The 17,045-nt window shown below is 41.7% G+C and overlaps 1 protein-coding gene across 1 annotated transcript in view; it reads right to left on the minus strand.

Annotated features, from left to right (window-relative positions):
• Positions 1–2,159: 2,159 nt before the first annotated feature.
• Positions 2,160–17,045, minus strand: part of grm2a (glutamate receptor, metabotropic 2a) — a 34,982-nt gene continuing 20,096 nt past the window's right edge. The window contains exons 3-6 of the mRNA XM_044024407.1: positions 11,231–12,068; positions 8,974–10,037; positions 3,400–3,577; positions 2,160–2,618 (exon numbers count right to left, since the gene is read on the minus strand). Coding sequence (XP_043880342.1) covers positions 2,545–2,618; positions 3,400–3,577; positions 8,974–10,037; positions 11,231–12,068 — 2,154 coding nt within the window. The 3' untranslated portion in view covers positions 2,160–2,544. The remainder of the gene's footprint in view (positions 2,619–3,399; positions 3,578–8,973; positions 10,038–11,230; positions 12,069–17,045) is intronic.

The following is a 17,045-nucleotide window of genomic DNA, read 5'->3' on the forward strand; positions in this document are numbered from 1 at the left end:
CCCAGAGAACTTACACATTATTGAACATGCTGGTGTTTTGGGACCTGTGTGTGTTTTTGTTTTTTGCAGTGTGTTTCTGTTGATGCCGGTCTTTTGGCTTTCTCTCACTGTCAGAACTGAATTGGGAAAAAGTTGTATTTTTTTTTATTTTTGCTGCTCCCTTTGCCCCGGAACGAACTACAGAAACATTTGAAACTTCTTGGTCTCACTGGATGTTTTTAGGAGAATCCTGAACCATTTGGAGTCAGACACATCTGTCTGTCGATGTGCTCTCTGATATTTATGATTCTGTCGAGTTCTTGTGTGATTTATGATCCTGATCCTGTGTTTATTTGACTATGTTATGTTTTTATAGGATGTATGGCTGCTGACTGTTTGTCTGTCAACCTGTTTGTAACTGTACTGCCGATTGTCTTGGCCACATGAAAAAGAGATTTTTAATCTCAATGTGTTTTTTTCCCCCTGGTTAAATAAAAAAAAAAAGTCATTCTGGTTGCCATAGAAACCTGTCATCTCAAGATGGCGGCCTTCCATAAAGCACACAATTATACACTTAAAACACCTCTTATGGGTAGTATATGCACTCTCTGTCAATTCTCTGCCAGAGTTATGGTTGTGATGCCAGGAACAGGCTAAAGCCAAGTTCACAGGACTCACACTTCATGAGTGGTAAATGACAGGGGATCACGACATGCTATGTGACCTTTCACCAGGAGGAGAAGGTGATCGTAAACATGTGGTCACAAAAACACACGACAAGTGACACGTTTGAACGCTGTGCTTTTTTTTTTATTTAGCATTTTATATTGCATTTTTAGTTGTGATATAAAGCAGCGATAATTGTGCAGAAGTCATAACATTAGAGCGTTTCTCTCTTCTCTTTGTTCATAAAAACGAGTCAAATGAACTTTGAACTGTGACGTAGTTCCGAACTTTACAAATTAAATCAGATTTTAAAAATGATTTAGTACTTTTTGCTCAGGTGTGTTTGTATACTTGGTGAAAATGAAAGACATGTGTCATCAGATTGAGCCTCTGTATATACTGTGTGTTTAAGTTAGAGCTGAAACAATTACTCGATTAATCGATGACTAAATTAATCTATTTTTGATACTTGATTAATCGGTTTGGAGCTTTTTTCATGATTAAAACAAGATTTTGGATTGTTTCAGCTTCTTAAATGTGAATATTTTCTTCATTTCTTTGCTCCCTGTAACAAAGAAATCATTAAAACTGAATCATTTTGGTTTGTGGACAAAACTAGACATTTGAGAACATCAGCATTTCCATTCCATTCCTGGCATTTTATGGACCAAATGATTACTTGAGTAATGGAGAAAATAATCGACAGATTAATCGATTATGAAAAGAATCGTTAGTTTCAGCTCTAAACATAGTGATGGAAAAAAGCAGCTGAAAAAAGCTCTGTGTTCTAAGAGTTAAATGTGTTAAATATGCTCACAGTACCAAAGTAAAAAAAAAAAACAATTGTGTACTAATATGCAAAAATTCAGTACAATAAACCCATTCTGTAACACTTACAAACAGATTTGACATTCCGGCTCCTGCTGTCGGCGTCATGTTGTTGCAGTGTGTGCTGTACCTGGCTTTTACGGTAATTTGATCGTGGCCACTGAGCAGATCTAATAAAGTGAAACCGTGCTGTGATTATCCGTCCACTTCCTCGCTGAACATCAAGTCTCTACTTCAAGCGTTCAGGGCTGCAACACAACAACATAGCACACCAAACAATGTGAACACAAGATGGCAGTGTGCATCCTGCGTGTGGGTCTGAATCACTGACACTGATCGCTGTGTGCATTCCTGGCACCAGCAGATGATGATATTTGGTCTCAGCAGATGGAGAAGTGTGAAAGACTGAAATATATATGATTATTATTATTTATTATTAAAAAAAAAAAATTCAATCTGAATCTGAAGATCTTGTGAACTGCCTAAATTGAAATTCTTACACCACTGATGTGATCATTTTTAGGCAGCTTTCTTCAAGGGCACAGGAGAAAGAGCAGGATTTATCGTGATGTTGATTTACAAATCGCCCACAGAAGCCAGACCGTCACCATCAGTGTGTGCGTGGATGGAAACCTGAAATCATTTTTGCATACACTGTAAATAAACACTCAGACTACAGGTTGTCATTAGTATTAATAAAAAACACATTTTATTTACATAAATTACAAGAAAGCACAAACTTGTTCACCAAAATCTACATTAAAAACGTCTCGCTTATATATTACATTTAACAGATTTACTATAATTTACTCCATCGTTGCAAGTAGAATCTTCAATAAAAAGAAGGGCTATTATGCGACTTCAGTGGCATCTCGTGTTTAAAATCGCTAAAGAGTCAAAGAACAAAAATAAAAAGTAATCGGGACATTGTACTCACAGCACTTTGAGGACAACTAAGTCAGGACAATCGTCTCTGCATGACCTCTTTAATATCTGAGACACCTGATCAGCTCAGGACTAGTGATTATATAACTGTTTACAATGCCTGGGCCAAGGGAACGCGGCCCACCTTCACAAGGACGACGTCGTGGAGTCCACCACCTCTCGACCGTTACACACCGTCGGAACAACATTGGAGGCTGACGCTGCAAAACAGAAACACAACATTTTAGTTCTTGCTACAGAGAAATACTCCTGTATAATTTAACCGTTACAACACAGAGCATTTCCATTACTATATTTAAACATACAGTATATACAGAGGCTACAAGAATGTGCTATATAGAGTGTCTTTTTTCAGCACAACACAAACATTTCTTTCATTTTCACCAGCTATATAAACACACCTGAGGAAAAAAGTATGTGTTGTTGTTTAAAATCATATTGAATTTGTGAAATTTGTGAAATACGACACAGTTCAAATTTCACTCGTTTTTATGAACAAAAAGAAAAGAAAAATGGTCTAATTTTGTGACTTCTACACAATTATTGCAACTTTATATCACGACTAAAAATGCGATGTAAAATGAATATACCATAACTTTGACTCAACAACACATAAGAAGACGAAAGAAGCCTGAATATGTGACCTATAAACACACACCCCCAGGATGTCCATATAAGGAGTTGTGTATTATTCCCACTGCAAAATTACCACGGGTGTGAGCACTTAAGAGTTAAAAGTAGAGAGAAAATAAACGCACCTGCCACTATTAGAGGTGTAAATGAATGGTGGTATCATGCATTATAATAATAATGCTTTTTTTTTAAAAGTGCTTCATAAATCAAATAAATGGTTATTATTATGGTGACATGCAAACAAACAAACAAAGCAGCATAACAAACACACAAAGAGAGGACACCACAAAGAAGACGAGAGCACGTCACACCAGTGACAACACCATGTTTTTGTGAATGAGGCGTTACCTTGAGAGAAACTGGAGCCCGGGCCCGTGGTGACGCTGAAGCGCGTGGTGGCCACCCTCAGGGTGCACACGTTCTTCTGCGGCTGGAACAGGATGATGTGGACCTTAGGAGCGAAGAGGCAGCCGAGCACCACCGAGCCGCTCAGGCTGACAGAGATGCACATGGTGGTCGTCTGCACCTGGAGGAGGAGGAGGACGATGAAGAGGAAGAGGAAAGAGAAGGGACAAATTCAGCTTCATGACGCCATGGTCCAATCTATGCCGCATCTGTATATTAAACAGATATTACCAAGATACTTGTGTTATATTGAAACTGTGGCTAGTCAAGTCAAGTCAACTTTATTTCTGGAGCATTTAAAAAACAACTTCACAGTTGTGCTTCACAGATTTAAAGGCACAGCAACATAAAAGGTATAATAAATATAATAATATATCAATAACAATAGAAGTAAAACAGTAAAATTGTGATAATAAAACAGCAAAATGGTTAAAAACGACATAGAAGTGTCCGGGTTGACTATCTTTTATCCTGAAGTGAAGGCCAAGGAGAAGAGGTGGCCCATTAAAAGCGATTTGAAATGTTCAATGTTGGGGGCAGATATCATTTCCATGGGTAACTATTTCAGCTACACAACAGGACCCGATCGCCCCGGGTTTTTAGTCGGGATTTTGGCACTAAAATCTAAAAGCAGCCTGTTTATAGACCTCCGAGCTCTGGATGGAGCGTGAAGAAGAAGTCCAGATGAGATAAGATGGTGCCAAACTGTTTAGAGCTTTAAAAACCAACAACATCATTTTAAAATCAATCCTAAAACAAAGATAAGAATCACCAAAAGGTACGCAAGACAGTTTGAAACTAATACATAACAAAAAACTTACACAAAACAAACACAGAGTCTTATGTGTTCAATGAAGCAGCACCATGGTGTAGAGGAACATGCTGCTGTTCAGGGAGTTCAGTATTCAGACAGAAATGCTAATAATAATCATAATAATCATAATAATAAGGACGTCTTTTACAATGCAGTATCAAAGCCAGGTGCAGGAGCAGAGGAGGAGGAGGAGGAGGAGGAGGGTGACACCAGCTAAAGAGAGGTGTGAAGCCATCTGTTTATTTGCTTGTCAATCACTTGCTTAATCCTCCATTATACACATATATACAGTATATAAATAAATCATTTTTCCCCTGTTGCACAGCAGCACAGCAGCACAGCAGCGTGCGGTGTGTGGCAGGTGCATTTCATTTTCACCTGGCACAGCAGGTGTCGTCATCAGCCTGCATTCTAACGCTGCTATTAAAGAAACGCGAGCAACACAACGTTGTGCCGATGCGCACAAACTGAAGATAACTCGATGTTACGTACATGACAACAGACAAATGACTTATCACTGTCGTGACGTCCAGCCTTTGATAAATAAAATACATTTATACAGATGTTCTATAATGTAGTTTCACGCTGCATGGTTGTCTACCACTGCTAATGCTGCAGAAATATTAAGTATGAGTGAAAATCCTAGTTTAAGATTGACAATTTTTACTTTGCATTTCAATTTTTACTTCACTCTATAAGTCCGTATAATAAGTGCATGTAATATAGATATTATTTACGGAGGTAAAAGTGCAATAATTTCACCACAATCAAAGTCCACTTAATGCCTTTCTGCTTAACTCAGTCATTGTTTTGAACAAAACCATAGACAGCACTGCATACGAATGACCCGTTAAGTGCTTTTAATAATTCACAAGATGTTGCTGTGGAAGAGCAGAAGACACGAGTCTTTGTGGTCATATTTTTTCTAGAGGTCTTCTGCTTTAAATGTGGAGTTCAGGATGTGGGACACGGGCTCTGACAGTTTCCTCTGCTCTCTGCTCGTACTGTTGTCATTTTTTGGCCTTTGAAGGTATTATTTTATTTCATGAAGTAAAGCACTGCTGCCTCAGATATAAATAAAGTCTGCAGGTATCGTTATTCCTCCAGAGAACATCGCAGCAGAGATGAGATTCCGTGTTTTATTGGGCTTCGTGCTGTACATTTATTGAAAAGCTTTATTGGACGGACCGGCTACGAGCTACCAGTCGAGCGGGGGCTGCGCGGACGTTAAAGAGACAAAACCCAATTGTTGAGATTTTAATGAGGAAATGTGTTTAGTTAGAATATATATATATGTATATATAATCTATGAGTTTGTTAAGTATTTCTAATATGAAAATGGTAAATGCTCTGTGTTTACTCAACACTGCTTTGCAGACATTCACAAATATATTCACACGGCACATCATCTGTGTGCAGCACTTTTTATATCACACATCTTTCATATCCACTCACATGCACAGCAGCAGTGTGCGGTTAAGTGTCTCGCCGAGGGACACGTCGGCCGGTAGACAAGCAGAGCTGCAAATCGAAGCCTCAACCGTCCAATTTTCACTGGTTTCATTATTTGTATCCAGCACAGCTTAGAGTGACTCTGGAATTGTGATTTCTCCGTCGATGCTGCTTTGGTGAGTCTATGTTTCCTGCACAGCATGTTGAGTCTTACTATAGGAGCTGATGTCTAGATGTTGTAAAAGAACAACATCAGTGGGCCTTCTCGTCTTTATGTGAGTCATACAAGCTTCAAGCTGAAGTGTGGTTGTATTAAGAATCGAAATATCATTAACCCTTAGAACACAGAACATTCTGTATTAACATATTACAGTATATACAGAGGCTATAAGCAATACAGAGTGTCTTATTTCCTTTTTTTCAGCACAACCTAAACACACCTGAGTACTCGGAATCACAGTAAAGAAAAACGCTCTAAATTTGTGACTTTATTAATATTGCTACTTTATGTCACGACTAAAAATGTGATATAAAATGAATCACAACTTTGACTCAATGAAAAGAAAACCGTTTTAAAGCCTGAATATGTGACCTATAAACACACCCCCCAGGATGTCCATATAAGGAGTTATGTATTATTCCCACTGCAAATACGCACCTGCGGCACAGATCCGTGCCGTGTGAGCACTAAGGGTTTGTATCTGTAAACCAGCCTGGAACCTAGACACTAACGGCGCTTTTCCACTGTACACTTGTAGCACGGCCATGCACGGCTCGACTCCACCCGGTCTGGGTCGTTTTCTATTACCATAGTACCGCCTCAATGTGGGCGGAGTCGCCATTGTACTGTACGCAGCGAGTGTCCACTGAGGCGGGGCTGATCACCTCCGATACCGTCGCTGCCAAACTATAAATACGTCGTATCTAAATACACAAACCACATTTTTGAATTGTAAATGACAAGAAAGTATCTCGTGCGCACCAGAAACGTTTAGTTTTTTTCCCGATGTCCCTTTAGGGGCTCCGTAGAGTCGTGCTACAAGTGTATAGTGGATAAACTTAACAAATAAAATCTTCTCCTTTTTTCAGCTGAAAACCAAAGCTTGTTAACCACTCACTTCCAGCACCAAAGTCCATCGAGACTTCGGTCCGGCACAGTTGAGGTTGGTTTTCCACTACAAAATAGTACCTACTCAACGTGGGCGGAGTCATCACTGCATGAAACTGTCGTGACTTACATGATCGTGAACACTATTGACTTTGGTGCAGGTGAGTGAGCAGTTCACAAAATGCAGTTTAAAATATCGGTGAGTCTAGTGTTGGGTCTTTCCTTCCGTGCCTGTTGGCAGCCGTGTCATTAGTCTCAGGCTCGTTCACAGATATCGCAGCGAGCTCAGTTCAGTGAAGTCAGTGTTGATGATGTGTCAACACCTCGTACCAGCACTCGGAGAGATCAGTTACTGTAATGGCAGCGGTTGTAAAGATGCAGGAATTCATTTTTTTGTGTCCTTCAGTGCTGTCAGTCAGTCGCCTTGCGTGGCTTTTAACCGCCGTGGTTGTTTGGTCAGTCGTGTTTTGCTGCTGAGACGAGACGAGCAGCGTCGGCGTTATGTGGCAAAGCCTCTCCCCCGGGCCGCGGAGAACAGCCTCAATATTTCATACGCTAATCAAATGTGTGATTCATGGCTCGGTGGACTGCATTAGTTTATCTTAACATTTTATGACGGACAAAATTCTATTCTGTTTTAGATTCAGCCTCGCCGTGAAGCTGTAACTACAATTTGAGAAGTGGTGTGAAACTGGGAGAACACCACATTGACATGTGGAAAAAACGACTTATTATTTATAGGTCAAAGCGGAGTTGAGCGCCTATCTGATGAGCCCTATCCTGGCTGTGGATGTCCAGTGTAGCCTGGAGGGCTTGGAGGAAAGGGTTCCTCTGAGTCTCACTGTAGTCCCAGGACAGAGGGCACAGCTGGGACTCAGCATCCGAGCCTTTCACAGTCCATTCCACACAGCTACACTCGGGGACACGCGGGGACGTTCAGTTCCCTTTCATTGCTCATACAGTCTTGCCCGCCTTCTCCATGTTTCTGCAGAAGCAGATGTGTCGGGGGATTCCTGTGTGTGTGTGTGTGTGTGTGTGTGTGTGTGTGTGTGTGTGTATGTGTGTGTGTGTTTCAGTCCCTTCTGCCTCTCGCTCACCACACACTGTTCACACCCCGGGGGGATCAACCGCCCTGACTCAGGCCAGCCTTTCTCTGAGATTCCATCAACTCACGACCATCAACGTCCATTCAGTATGCAGTGTCTCTGTCTGTCTGTCTGTCTGTCTGTCTGTCTGTCTGACAGACAGGTACTGAGGGTGAATGTGTTAGTATTTAAGGTGATGGCGTCACATTTAAAACAGAGTCTTTGTTGTAGATCAGAGTTCTCAAACTTTTGCTTATTTTAACCATAAAAGGGCCAGAAAATGTCCTGTGAGTAAATGTTTTGTCCATTTTTCCCAGAATAACTTTCAATATCTGGCAGTTATTTACAATTTACTGCATGTTACAATAGTGTATTAACATTTTTTGTATTTGATTGAGAAAAAACACCAGATTTTGCGTGTTAAATTTGAACATTATAAAACATAATTTTTTGTATCAATGTCCAAACACAGGCCAACAAATGTAAACTTGTGTACAGGTGTTTTTCCAACTCTCTCCTCTCTGGTGACAAAGATGCTGATTCACTGGCTTGGTGATTTGCATGGTAATTTGTTGTGGGAATAAAACACAACTCCTTACATGGACATCCTGGGGGTGTGTGTTTATAGGCCACATATTCAAGGTTTAAAAAATGTGTTGTTTTTTTCCTCTTCTTATCTGTTGTTGATTCAAAGTTATGATTCATTTTCATATTGCATTTTTAGTCGTGATACAAAGTAGCGATAATTGTGCAGAAGTCACAAAATAAACCATTTTTCTTTTCTCCTTGTTCATAACAACGAGCCAAGTGAACTTTGAATTGCGACGTTGTTCCAAATTTCACAAATTCAATCCGATTTTTTTACATTTTGTGCTGACATAAGACACTCTACATTGTACATTCTTATAATCTCTGACGTATGTTTAAACAAAGTAATGAAAAAAAGTGTGTTCTAGGTTGTAATTGTTTGGTTACCACGGCCTGTATCAAATATCAACTTCATTCAACACAACCATGGTTACTTTTGGTGCGTTATGATTGAACCTAAGTGAACTTACCCTGTAGTCACTGGCAGTAACGTAGAAGATGGGCTGGAACGCCAACCAGATGATGCAGGTGGTGTACATGGTGAACCCGATGAACTTGGCCTCGTTGAAGTTCTCGGGACATTTGCGGGTCTTGAAGGCGTAGACCGTGCAGAGGATAATGAGGATGCAGTTGTAGGTGAGGGACATGAGCATACTGGAGTCTTTGCTGTTGCATTTGAGGGTGACTATGTCTCTCTTCTCCGGGCTCACTTCCTTCCTCACGCCCGGGGTCTCCACCAGCAGCCACACCACCACCACCACCAGCTGGCAGGAGATCAAGGCGCCACAGATGGCGACCTGAGAGGCCGGGCTGATGAACCGAGGCCGCTGCGCTCCGTCCTTCACCCCGCTGAAGATCCGAGCGATGCGGTTGGTCTTGGTCAGGAGGGCCGAGTAGCACACGGCAAAGGAGGTGCCTAACCCCAGCCGGCGTAGCGTACACACTGCTGTGGAGGGTTTGGCGATGTAGATGAAGGTCATGCTATAACACATCAGCACGCCCAGGAGGAGAATGTAGGAGAGCTCTCGTCCACTGGCCTTCACCACGGGGGTTTCATTGTGTTTAAGGAAGAGGCCGACGACAAAGAGCGTGCACATCATCCCGAGACAGGAGATGGTGACGGGTCCAATGGCCCACGCGTCTTCCCAGCGGATGTACTCCTCAGGCAGGTCATAGCAGCCTGTCAGGTTGGCCTGGGGCCACTGTCCGAAAGTACAGTCCGCACATGTGAACTCGTCCTGTAAGTACTGGTACGGCTGACAGGGAATGCAGATCCAGCAGCAAACGTCGCCAGGCTGCATGCTCTTCACCTCGTTCTTCCTACAGGGGTCACTGCACTGGGAAGTGGGGGCAGCCTGACCGGCCCAGGGGATCAGAGTGGTGTTCAGGGTCAGACTCTGAGCCCAGTAGCCGACCTTACGGTAGACATAGCGTCCGTCTTCTTTGTGGTAGTGGAAAATGTTGTAGCGGCCAAGGCTGTCCCCATAGGCATCGAAGCGGACTACATTCTCTGTGTCTGGTGGACGAAACGGCGCTGGGGGTGAAAGAGGAAAACAAAGATACAGTTAAGACAGTTAAGACAGTTAAGACAGTTACACAGATGCAAACGCATGTGTGTGGCATCAAAATGGTCCAAATGAAACACCATAAAAACGTTACATTTCTCTATTTTATTATTGATTGATTTTATTTGAGGACACCAAACACTGTGTGTGGCAGTTTGCATTAAAGTGTGTTTTAATAACACCGACATGGGATTTCAAGACAACTGGAAAATTATATAAAGTAAGAATAAAGGGCAAAATAAAGCACCGACCGAAATTGTAGAATTCACTCGACCGTACCTAATTATTTGGCATTGTTACATCTACAGTATCAGTTACTGAATTCCCTGGATAATCATTTGTTGGGGGGAATTTGGGGAAAAAGAAAAGGTGTCCAAAATATAACTTCCCACAGTTCAAGGTAACAAACGTGCGTGTTTTTACTCACAAAAAAGATTTAATTTACTATGGGAAAAAGAAAAAAACATACGAGTTGCTTAACTTTGGCGGGATGAAACCAATACTTATACTTGATAAAACATATATTTTATTAAAACAGTCTTAAATTTCTTGTCAACTGACTGATCATTTATGTGATGTGTGTGTGTGTGTGTGTGAAATATTGTATCACATACATTTGCAAGTATAAATGTTATCCTGAGGCAATGACTGAATCTGAATCATTCTGAATCGTAATAAAATCTGTTTTTGTTTTGTTTTTTAATCACAAACAGCAGAAAAAAGCAAAACAACAACAAAGAAGAGCACAACGAAAGGCGAAAGATTTGAATTAGTTGCGTTTGTCATGTGTGAATGTCTCCATGCAAATGCAGTTAAGCGTTTGGTGTTGTGGCTTTGTGTGAATCACAGAGCAGTCACATTTATGTGTAATATCTGCTCAAGTCAAACAGACACAACAACTGCACACGGAGCAATGAGCCTCCGAGCAAGAGGGTATACAATAGATGTGTTATGTTTAATAATTACAGATCGTGTCTGAATCTGCAGACGTATAAACATGTAAATAATTCAACACTCTGGGTGTAATTATTTAAATGGACATTTAACCTGATTTGATCTGTTATACTAAATGAGATTAAACAGAGAATTATAGATTGAGATTTCAGATCTTTTATGCAACACTAGTATTATTATTATTAGTCCATTAGGATTTTATACTCACCCTCAAACTTGACCTTGAGAATGTAATCCCTGTAAAACTTTCTGCCATTCCCTGGTTTCAGAGCGTCGCACACTTTGGTGGAGTTAGGACATAAGGCCTGCCTCATGTTATTTAAGGCAGCAGCCATTGCATAGACGGCGTTCACGACAAACATGATCTTGGATTCCGGTTGGAACGCGGCGTCGCGGAGCGAATGTTTCCCACAGCCCAGGTCATGGAGGCTGCACTGGAACTGGTTTTCCCAGAACTCTCTGAACCAGGGATTCCTGGTGTTGTTGTACGGGTGCAGGCCGGTGAAGTACTCGTTAAACTGGGGGATTGGATAGGAGGCCAGTTCAATGGTGAATGCCCCGTCTGCCACAGCTTCACTGCCCCTCACCACGCTCTCCTGTGCTCCCCAGCCATCGCTGGCCACCCAAGTGAAGGTGACGTTCATGCGGTTGGCGGCCACCAGCAGCTCACGGGCGTCCTCGCTGCGCGTGAACAAGATGACCACCTTGGCGTTGGATTTCTGCTGCAGGGACCGGATCACGTTCTCGTAACTCCAGCGGCTCATGGAGCGGCTCACCTTTGCTGACGTGGCAATGCAGATCTGGCGTGCTCGAGCTTCCTGCTGGAAGGCATCGATGCCAGTCTCACCATAGTCGCCCTCTGACGCCACGGTAGACACGTACGTCCAGTTGAAGTAACGGAGGATCTCTGCCATGGCTTTGGCCTGGTAGAAATCAGGCGGCACGGTGCGGGCGAAGTAGTCGTAGCGGGTCTTATCGCTGAGTTTGGCACTGGTGGAGGCGTAGCTGATCTGAGGGATTTGGAAGAGTCGCAGCAGGTTGGCCACCTGGAATGGGGAAGAACACAAGCACGGTTATGTTTGTCTTCATGCAATAAAAATAAACCTCCAACTTGATGATAGTCATTGACTAAAACTGCCAGATTCAGGCCTCTTTCTAACTGTTCAAGAGTAACGCAGAGGTGGGGTCATCAAAAATCTTTCATCCATAGACTAAATATAAAAAGTGGACATTGTCATGCATTTGCAAAAGAAACAACAATTTTAAAGCCTCAAGATTCTTTTGAAAAACACTTCCAAAGTGTGATTTCTCTCACAGAACAAACACAGTTTACTGAAAGCACCGTTGGGGGATGTAGAGTGTCAACCTTTGACATTTGAGTAACAGGCCTCTCAGTTTTGACTGGGGTAGCATTCGTGACTAAGCTACTTCCCCTTTTTCCTTCTGGTTTCATGCGTCACGTGATAACAGGTTTTTCTTTATCCTCCCGTTTGGCTGCTGTGAACTCCAGAAAGCCACTGAACATCAGATGCATGATGGCTTCAGCTTCCCAACCCAGGAATTCGACGAGATCGTTGAACCTGGGTCTGCTCCCTCGTTTCATCACATTTTATTTCATATGCACACCACCTCCACTTTTCCTTGCAATCAAGGGATGATAACAGCTGTGTTCTTGCTGCAAAGGCAAGAATGGTAACCACTACACCATCCTTGTGGCCCCTAAATGTGAACGTTCACATCCACAAAATTAACATGACGTTCTATTGAAGAAAATCTGGAACTGAAAGAACAAGACCGTAAATTCCTCAGGAACATTTTCCCATAGACCTTCCTTCAAACATCCCCTGGTGACTAACTACTACCACTTCTGTCCTACACTTCCTTGACGTCACTTTTCAAACCAGAAGACTGAGTCCATTTTTATATACAGTCCATGCTTTCATCATGGCCTGTTTGTGACACCACGTCAAGAAAAGCAACACAGTAAATATGCACCGCTGCGATGCAGCCTATTAGTTAGAAAGCTCGTAATTGACTTATTAAATCACACAGAAAAACACGACACGTGGGAACTGTGGGAATGGTTTTAATTGCTCCTCATTAAATTAATTGATGGAGTTGGATACACTACATGTGTATTCCTCTGCAGATGCAATTAGTCTCGCCCCATCCATTCCCCCTCTATCATTCATTTTCTTCTTGAATCCCTGCTGGGCCTTTCACAACTGCGCTCTCCTGCTGACTGAGCGCTGAGATGCTGCAGATGTAACAACGCCGCGCACAATGCCCTTCGCGATCATCTCCTCTGATCTATAATGCCGTCAATAACAACGAGCCAGTAAGTATGGGTGTTCAGCGGTGGATGGAGGGAGGACGTCTGTTCTGCTCCGGGGACGACAGAACGATTGGGATTGCGATGTGATCGGGAGTTGGAATGCAAAAGACTCTTGGAAACTTTTCACTGTCTGTTCAGTAGGTTTTTTGTCAGTGTTGTGACACCGTGAGTGCTGTGCACAGACACGCAGCGACTGACTAGCTTTTGCTCCAGGCACATCTGTGGAAGCCTAAGGGAAGCTGAAAGGATCAGTCAAAAGAACACCAACATAAATCTGGCTGAATTTAATGCCAGCTCTCTCACCAGAGCACTCATGGCAGTGCATCTTGAATGTCAATGAGTCGCTCCTTTAGACAGTCAGACAGAGGATTTATATTCAAATTCATTCACTCCCGCTTCCATATTGTCATATTTTGACTGAAGATGATCTGTTGCACATTAAAGTTGCTCAGAATAGAGTTCCTTCTCTCAAACACTGCAGTTCTACCAGTGAGACAAGTGTCTCAGCCTTTTGAAGTCGTGCTGTTGTCGCTTTGAGCGACGCACATGCTCATGTTGCGGCTGATTCCATATAAGGAATTAACCACCATCTGTGATATACCTTTAAAGGTAGAGTGTGATGAAATACACATGTTCCAGCATGTTTGTCCACTGCTTACAATGCAACGCTGGCTCTTGGGCCACCATAGTTTCTCATATACGCTTAAAGTCAGTTGGTTGTGACGTGCAAATTCACCTATAGGTGGTACAAAATCCTACATACTGGTGCTTTAACCCTTAGTGCTCACATGGCATGGATCTGTGCCGCTGGTGTAACCATGGTAAATTTGCCGTGGGAATACCACACAACTCCTTATATGGACATCCTGGGGGCGTGTGTTTATAGGTCACATATTCAGGCAATAATAAAAAACTTACTTAGTTGTGAGATGAAATAACCTGAATTTGCTCGTGATAGTAACGGAAAAAAGCAGCTGAAATGCTCTGTGTTAAAGGGTTAAAGACACATTGTTTTGTTTTTTTAAATTAGAGGACAGAATGAAATGAGATGGTTTGTTTTGATAAGACAGCTGATACTGAGATGCATTATGTTGCTTGGACAGGACCTAACTGGACTCAATGTCAAATGAAAGTAGTAAATATAGTGGTAACTATAATGCACACGTAAGCATTAGTAACACAATGTGGATCTAATCAATACATATAAATCAGCATCTTGTAATGGGCTCTGGGATCAGACACAGTCCTACTTTTCCTCCAGATTTAAAAGTAAGTGCTACGTACACCTAATTTGACGAGTGGTGACGAGGTGCCAAAACTGCACTGACAGCGTTCCATCCTTCATCATAAAATACAGGGCAAGGTGAAAAGCCCTTGAGGATATTCATGAAGCAAATATAGCAGAGGAAAAGACGTGATGGAAAGAGGCATTATTGACTCGAGTGTATCCTCACTGATAAATGGATCAATACAGTGTGAGGCATGAGAGTCAATCTGGTGTGATTGTGATCGTGGGCTCTTTTGTTACTTTTGCAGCATCAGACATAATATGAATATGAAATTAACCAAGGTCAGTGTTTGCCACACACACAGATATGAAGATGTATTGGAATCAATGAGACACTGAAACATTGTGCAATTTAACACTTTAAAGCTGTTAAATTGCACAACCAGTATTCACTTTATGTACAGTTCTTATTTCTTGTTTATATGCATATGTTTACACTTATTTTATGCATATATGTTATTTTAGTTTCTTTGTAATATTTATATTTTATATTTTTATTTATACTTTTCTACTTTATGCTGGTGTTTTTGAGTGGACAGCAAAGTAAGAATTTCATTGTACAGGGAAACGTGTTTCTTTACTGTGCATATGACAATAAACACTTTGAATCTTGAATCTTGAATTGTCAGGCATAATAACTGTTTCTAACTCGTCTGTGGGTTTGGTTTCACACGAGTGAGCATTTCATATCAGGTCAAAGGTTGTAAGTTGTAAAAGCGCTGATGATGCAGACAGGCTACATAAAATATCTCTTCTCTTTTCATAAAGTACGTTGAGAGGCCAACATGTGGCAAAACAGCTGGCAGCAATGTGTCTGCTCCCACAGGAAGAAGAAGAAGAAGAAGAAGAAGAAGAAGAAGAAGAAGAAGAAGAAGAAGAAGAAGAAGAAGAATGATCAAAAGTGGCAGCAAAACACTATCTTAATTATTTTTAACATTCTCTCAAATTCTTGATTTTGTCGATTTCTTTTCTTTCATCCCTAAATCAGGGGTTTCTCCTCAATCCTGGTCCTGGGGGCGCACTACCCTGCATGTTTTAGATGTTTCCCTGCTCCAGCACACCTGATTGGAATAGATGGATCGTTATCGGACTTCTGCAGAGCTTGCTGATGAGCTGACCGTTTGAATCAGGTGTGCTGGAGCAGCCAAACATCTAACACAAGCAAGCAGGACAGTGTGTGTCCTCATAGGACCAGGATTGAGAAAACAACAATAATCATATAATGATATTCCCAGTCGTCCCAATCGTCCTTCTTTGAAGCAGGAATAATAATATTCATATTCACTCGCAATACAAACTTAAAATTGTGCAAACTCCTGTAAGAAAACACATGAATAGCTCAGTGTGTCATGTAGATCATTTAAATGCTGATTGAGCAGTAATTGGGTTCATCACCTACAGAAAATACAGCAAGGTGTGAAAGACAAAAAGAAAGCAGGAAGCTCATGTGTTTGGATCTGAATCCAGGTCATTGTGTGACTTGTTGTTAAGCTGACGGTCTTCACCATCTCTCACGGGCACAGAGGCAGTTTTACGACCCGCAGAAGGCACAGAACACGTGTAGGTGCATTAATAAAGCAGGTGTTAAGTTTTTAGTGATTCAGTACAAGGACAAGACATAATCTAATCCCTCCTTACAGTTTAAATTAAATACGGGCTCATATTCATTGATACTGTGTATTGTGGCGGGTGTCTGTGTTTTTAACAAAGGTAAAAAGACAAAAATGTTATCCATCCATTCTGCTGAATACACGGTGAATGATGCAGGGCAGTGAAAGAAGCTTTGCCTCAGCTTAATAATCCACTTACATTTGGCCTGTGGAAGGTTGAAAAGCACAGTTCCACCTCTAATACGAGGAGCTTACTAAAAAAATCATGATATGGATGTTTCACGTACGGCTTATAGAAAACTAAGCTCCTTTCAGAAGCTGACACTGACGCACGGACTGGATCTACACAGAAGACACATGTGGACCAGTCATTCTTCAAGCTTTTGATGATTTACAGACAAGATGGCGGCATTGTCACCACGATGTTTCTTTACCTTGAGTTTTTTAGTTCTGTTTCTGGCTTCCTGTTTTATTTTGAAGTTCCCTCTTCTCCTGTGTACCTTGTGTGTAGGTTTGCTTCCTGTCATGTCTTCCCTGATCGTCTGCCCCGCCCCTAACGTGTCTGTCACACCTGTGTTTGATTGTCCCGCCCTCACCAGTGTGTGGTTTGGTTTGTTGATGAGTCTTTTTTTATGTGTTCCTCGTCCGCTTCCCTTGTTTCTGCTCTATGTTTGTCTCTTTATATTTTGACTTTATTAAAGACTCTTTATACAGAGGTTTTTTTTACTTGAGTACATTTTTAGATCAGTACTTTTACTTGTTCTTAAGTAATATTGGACCTAAGTACAAG

The sequence above is a fragment of the Solea senegalensis genome, linkage group LG4 (genome assembly GCF_019176455.1).
Source record: "Solea senegalensis isolate Sse05_10M linkage group LG4, IFAPA_SoseM_1, whole genome shotgun sequence".
Taxonomy (NCBI): domain Eukaryota; kingdom Metazoa; phylum Chordata; class Actinopteri; order Pleuronectiformes; family Soleidae; genus Solea; species Solea senegalensis.